The 6,531-nt window shown below is 38.7% G+C and overlaps 1 protein-coding gene across 1 annotated transcript; it reads right to left on the bottom strand.

Moving 5' to 3' along the window:
• Positions 1–1,751: 1,751 nt before the first annotated feature.
• Positions 1,752–6,339, bottom strand: LOC104958267 (centrosomal protein of 89 kDa-like; the record flags this gene model as incomplete). The annotated part of the gene is made up of 3 exons (XM_010785989.1): positions 6,265–6,339; positions 4,235–4,338; positions 1,752–1,867 (listed from the first exon to the last, which is right to left on the bottom strand). Coding segments are annotated over exons 1-3 (238 nt in total), but the record flags the coding sequence as incomplete, so codon positions are not given.
• Positions 6,340–6,531: the final 192 nt, after the last annotated feature.

Below are 6,531 nucleotides of genomic sequence, written 5' to 3'. Positions count from 1 at the left end.
CCGGTACCGGAGATCGTTGTTGTTAGCTTCTGGTGCTAGCGAGCTACGCTAACGGATATAAGGAGCTTTTTTAACAACAAAGTGGAGGAGAGTCCTCTCCTGTCAGACTGAGAGGCTCAGTGAACTGAAGGACTCTCTGAGTGTTTAGATAGTTAACTTAATTCTCTAAGTTATCTCACTGGGTCTCAAACGTTTTGGTCACGATTAAAAACAATCACGTTTAAATGATCATTATAGTTATAAAAAAATAAGAGAATAAATGACAAACAGGTTTGAAATACTATATGACAGTTAAACAAGAATAATGTGTTAAAAGGGGAGTGATTTGTAAAATATCTATAAAGAAATAGTAAATCTGTTTACAGTTCTGTTTCATATGGGTGTTGAGAGATGTATCATAGATCTCTTCATTTTGCTCTCAAAGTGCACCAGATTGATGCTTTCAACTTCAATATTTAAAAAATAAATCTTCCCGGGGGAGCTTGCCCCCGGACCCCCCTAGAGGATGTAAGGTCCACACACCACCTATAAAAATAGCACTTGACCCCTGCTAACACCTATATGCCGTGAGCTGATTATCGAGCCTTCATTCAACTGTCACACTGTGTATTTGCGTGGGGAGTGTTGCAGTAGAAAATTCCACTGTAGCGACCGGTACATTAATGGGAAACCCTAAATGATTGAGCACCCTCTATGAAACGTCAAGCTACCCCATAGCACCCCCAAAATAAATCTCTGGTGCCGCCACTGAGCCTGCAACCCCGTTTTGAAGAAATGTGCAGTGCAAAACAGGCTCATTGCAGCCACTAATGCTGTGATAAGACACACTTTGCCAAATATCAGCATTTTCTTTCTTTTCATTTTTTTGCACAGATTGCAAAGTGGCAAAGTATTATAACTCACTGTTCTAGCAAAGGAATGCACACGTTCATATCGATGTATTTTAATAAATGTTAACTTGGCCCATTAAGCGACTATTTGTGTTGGGGGGGGCCGACTTTTTTTTTTCTCCAATGGGGGGGCTTGATAGAAAAAGTTTGAGAACCACTGCTCTACTGTGACATGCTTACGTGATTTAATGTTCAAAAAGGTCTTTATTTTTCTCATACTGATTGGTTGCTGGCCGGCTTTGCTGTGATTGGTCAACTGCTTAGAGATGTCCCGAGCCTTCGCCTATTACATACAATATGTTGGAGTGCTAGCCAATAGAAGCGTGAATGTAACATAGTGATGTCATTATGTAACACAAGTAAACAAAGGAGTCCAATGGAAGCGTTTCAGGCAGCTGGGGGAGTGTGGGAGAGAAACTCCATCTGGAGGGATTTTAGTCTTTATAATATAATGCTTAATGTTGATAACTTCAGGAACATCTAAAGATCAGTCTGAATTGATCAGTAAATGTCTACGAGTGATCTAAATCTGTTGTCCACAGCTCACAGTTTATTAAATGCAGGCATCTGACAGGACACCAGGCTGCTACACATTATCCCAACACAGAAGCTGATACTCTGATGCTTATGCTGGAGACGTAAGATTTAATTTATCCTTTGCTTCACAGCCCCATTTTCAAATTTAAAAGCAAAATCAGTGGGCCATTTTCATTCACTCTGGAAAGGCACATTTTAAGATATAGGTAATCATTTATAGCATGAAAACTGTTTTATTTTACTTGTTTCTATAATTGTTTGTAATTAACTTTACACATGAAAAACTAAAACATAATCTGCCTTGCTTAGGGTTAGTCGTTGTACCTTCAGCCTGGTGTCTGGTGGTGCTGGCCTTGGCCTTTACGTGCTGAGCCTCCAGCTGATCCAGCAGAACCTGGTTCTCCTGCAGAACCAGGAGGGCCTGCTGTTGTATCTGATGACTGGAGAAAGAGAGAGATTTTTTAAAAACCTTTATTTAAAATAACTTAAAAACCAAAACATTGTCATACATATGGCCTGTAATTCAATACTTTACAGACCACATAAAAAAACCTTAAAAATATATATTCCATTCTTCTATATTGATGTTCTCTTCTATCCTTCTTCTATCCTCCGTTACAGGAAAGCATTATAATAAACACCAGACAGAGAGATAAAGAGAGTTTATGTCTATTAAAGGAAGCTGCTATAAAATTGCAAAAAAAAATGTTTTTTGTAAATTGGGTCTGAACAGAAAAGTTTGTAGCCTTGAGGCTTCATTCATAACGTCGACATTCAAATTCTGATTCAATATTCAAAAGCTGCACAGCTTTTTCCTCTCTTTCTCTACATGAATCTGTGATCTCTGGATGAAATCAGAGAAAGCAGTAGCAGATACCAAACAGTATTAAAACAGGTTCAAATAGAGGTGTGCAGGGATGACACATTTGTTTAGGCCGACCTGGAAGTTAGCATCAAAGGCTCCCTCCACTAAAAGCAATGGGGTTTTTCCATTGGATTTTTGAATATTGCAGAAAACAAGATCTATAGTATACAAACGTTTAGGATACCATCACATTTTGTTGAGCAGGAACATCTTCACATAAAACACAACTCTACTAATTTTTAAAGCTTAAATGCAATTGCCAGAGGTAAAATCCTAACGTTAGGCTGTAAAGAAGCTACACTATGACCACATGGCAGTGCATCGTCACCGCTATGCTAAAGGCGGCAAATATTTGTCATGATGATATTTAGCAGTCTCATTTAGTCTGTTTTTATGACACATAGAAGCTTCTGACATTCACCGGTGGGATACTCAAAGACACATTTTATGTCATATAAAAAAAAGGTACACAATCTCTTTAGCTTTGTGTGACTCACAGACCTCATTTCCGGCATCTAACCAAAAACACGTTAAAAGAAGAGGGACCTCGAGAGCGGTAAAAGGCTTACTCATTTCCTGGTTTTAAGACAGATTCCTGCACCACTCTATAGAGGTTTCTCAATACTCAAATTTCCCCTCCTCGACTCCTTGGTCCTCCGGTAGTGACCCGGAAATGAATTTCAGCGCGCCATTTTGAAGGACATCTAATTTCTCTAAATGCACTTCGAGGACCGAGCATCGAGCGTCGAGCGTCGAGGAGGCTCTCTGGAGGAGCTATAACCGAGGAGACACTGATGGGTCCTCCACGGCTCCTCAACGGATGCATTTCCGGGAACGGTGGAGGCGTGACGCACGGCCGGACTTATCTCAGCCAATGACAGCTCTGCATGCATCCCTTGGATATTATTTTAGTAACTGTCTGCTTTCATCGCAACGCGATGTTTAAAGTGAGAACAGCTTTGAGGTCCGTGCAGAAAACAGAGCAGTGTGTAAAATATATATCACTCAGTATAACAGGCCTACATTACTTTCTGTATTTGTATGCTGTAGTTTAGTAGATATCTACAAACAAAGAGTCGATATTTTTCTAAGACCATTTAGTGCTTCACATAATAAAATACACAACGGCTGTAGCCTGATTATGCTTTAGGAGCAGTAGGTGTGTGTGGTACAGTGTGTAGGTGTGTGTGTGTTGTACAGTGCGTAGATTCAGCGGACAGACGGGTCTCAGTTGGTTTGGTGTGCTATGCTTACTTTTAATACTTGTACAACTTTTGGCCCGTAATATCCAGTCTCTGATTGTGTTACGTTATTATGAGAGTGCTCTCATACTGTTTTTTGATTCTGAAATTGTATATATTCATATAAATATATGTGTGTGTGTCTATGTCCGCATCTGTAGCCTGTTATTGTCTCATTATACCGCACTGTGAATGAATTAAAAGTAAATATATATAAGTCGTCATGAACACATCTGTCCATCAGACAGAGGGCTCCTGTCATCATTAATGGACGTCTCTTTAAAATGACCGCTCAGAGGAGAGGAGTTCTCATTTCTCTAACCGCCTGCTGCTTCCGCTCCTCTCTCCTCGGTTCCCCTCCTCAGTCCTCCGCTCGCATCTCCTGTGGGCGGCACCAAGTCTCGAGGAGAGGAGTCGAGGATAGGAGTCGAGGAGGGGAAATTTGAGTATTGAGAAACCTCTTGAGTCTCTATATCTGATTTGATGGAGCTACTTACAAAGAGTAGATACTGCAAGTGTGTAGGTGTCAGCAACATTAAAAGTTAGAATTAATTAGTGATGGGAAGCTATAGGAGCGGAGAAGAAGATGTAAATATGTTTTTTACATATTCATAAATCATCTTAGGGGGTGAATAGTGATGGCCTATTATGTGCTGACATTGCTTAACTAATGCACATTGCATAGATGAATATCTTCTCACCAGTCCTTCTGGCTGACCCCTCCGATCTTTGTGATTTCCTTATGGAGCTTCTTATTTTCTTTGATCACCTCCTCCACATGAACACGCAACCTCTTCACGTCCTCCTGTGGGAAGCAGACGAAGACATACAGTATAAGGGTCTCTGAAAAGAAAATGTACTACACCACCTCTGCTTAGGATTAAGAAGTACAGTTAGATGCACCAGTGAAGCTAAGGACAACAAAGCTGGCTCACGAGCAGCTCAACTTCATTGGATCCGATCAAAAACATATCAACAGCTATTAACCTAACCCACTAATAATTTTACTTGGGAAAAAATCAGAGGAAACCCAAAAATAGATTCTTACTCTTTACTCCATAGGAATAGCGGAAAAAGGACTCGTAGAATACAAAACCAAGTTCATATCTTTGATGAAAGGTGGGAAAAATGGGTAAGTTATACAACACAAAACATAAATAATGACAGTGTGGTAAGACAGGGTTTCTCCTCTTTTACTGATTGTGGGATGTGTTATGTAGTTATTTGATGTATTTAGGGGTTCATTTTGTCATCTGTGTACTGTAAGACTTGACTCAAATAATTTCTTAAAATGCAAATAAAATAAACTGACCAATGCGCTCACACGAATAAATGCAGTCATCATTACATGATCCAGACAAAGCCACAAAGTGACAAGTAATAAAGAGCTAATAAGATTATAATAGATCACAGGATATAATTTGCTGTTTCAGGCTTTGTTAAGGAAGCCACGAAAGTCAAGTAAGACAAATTATTCTGGTGATCAATGTGTATTTTTTTTATTTGCAATTTGAGTGTGATGGCAATATGTTTCTCTCCTGTGTTTATGGCGTAAAAGGTAAAAACAGGTTTTGCTTGGATAATGTTTTAAGTTAAGTTCTCAATTTCTGGCTGGGGGAATTTTCTTTTTGCCAAGCGGAAAAAGAGAATTACTTTTTTTCATCAGTAAAACAAGGGATTATTTTGTTGTACAAACTGTATATTATTGTGTAAGTTATGGAACATTACTGTCATGTCCTTCGTATGGCAACACCTGTGTTTAATTAATATCCATATATGTACCTTGTGTTGGATCAATTGTATATAATTTGATCCTCTTTTTCCTACCCTTAGAAAAATAATCCTAGTAAACCTCTTTTTCTTCTTGTTTTTTTGTCATAAACACATCAAAGAGTACAATTAAGATCATTCTAAGAAAATGGACTTGCCTCTCAAGGCTGTTTTTAAACAGAGTGAGCATCTAACAAGCAGAGTTTATGTCACTTTAAATATAAGGACGATAATAGCTGCATTGTGATCGCATAACGTTTATTTTATTACCAAATTGATTCCTGACAATGTAATACAAATACCCATGGTTATCTTTTACTAGAAAAACAATATCCATAATAAAATACACACACTGTTATATTGGGTTCTATATTTATAAAAGCTATTTTCTTTGGGAATATTAACCGTGTGTTACCGTTTTTTTTTACATAAAACGTTTGCTGCTTATATCTATGATAACCAGTGGCGTTTTTAGATGTACAAAACTTATGGGGCATGAACAACTTAGATATGTATATATAGGCTTATTGTGCTTTTTCAACACGTCAACAAATAGCTGTAGGCTATCCATGGTTCTGAGGCAACAGCTAGCTGATCCTCACATACAAAAAGAGAGAGTGGGGTGTGTGTGATTGTGTGAGAGAGAGGGGAGCAACACATTACAACTATCGGAAGCAGTGAATTAACAACACAGAGCAACACTGTCAGCGCGTACATTTATGCACACAGTGTGGTGACGTGATATTGTAATGTACCTCAAATATATGTACCTTAATAAATGAAGTAAAGGATGCTATCCCAAAGCAATACTTAACAATAACAACAACCGTAATACTTCAGCATGAAAAGGAAAACACTGACACTTGTCACCGTGGTTACAATATCAATCGATCCAGCAGAGCAATTGCCTATAGGCAAAACACAGAAGATCAACAAAAGATATGACATAAAATGAACTTACCAAAGCTGGTTCATTCATTTTCTTTCCGTTTTACTGATTGTAATCGCTGGTGATGTGAGCTATACGCTGCTCTCTCTCGTCTCTTCACAACTACACTTTTCGCGGCACACGTACTTACAGCCAATCAGCTCTCTGAATTATGAGATGACGTTTTAGAGGGGCTACGAGCACTTTTACCCACTTGTGATTCTTTTTTTGCCGCACACATTGAATACAAAAATACTCTCAGCATGCGCAGTGTAGTTTTCACAGTACACGTTCATTTCT

This window comes from Notothenia coriiceps, unplaced genomic scaffold (assembly GCF_000735185.1).
Source record: "Notothenia coriiceps isolate Sejong01 unplaced genomic scaffold, NC01 NC01_scaffold00028528, whole genome shotgun sequence".
Classification (NCBI taxonomy): Eukaryota; Metazoa; Chordata; class Actinopteri; order Perciformes; family Nototheniidae; genus Notothenia; species Notothenia coriiceps.
This window is presented reverse-complemented; position numbering and strand designations above follow the sequence as displayed.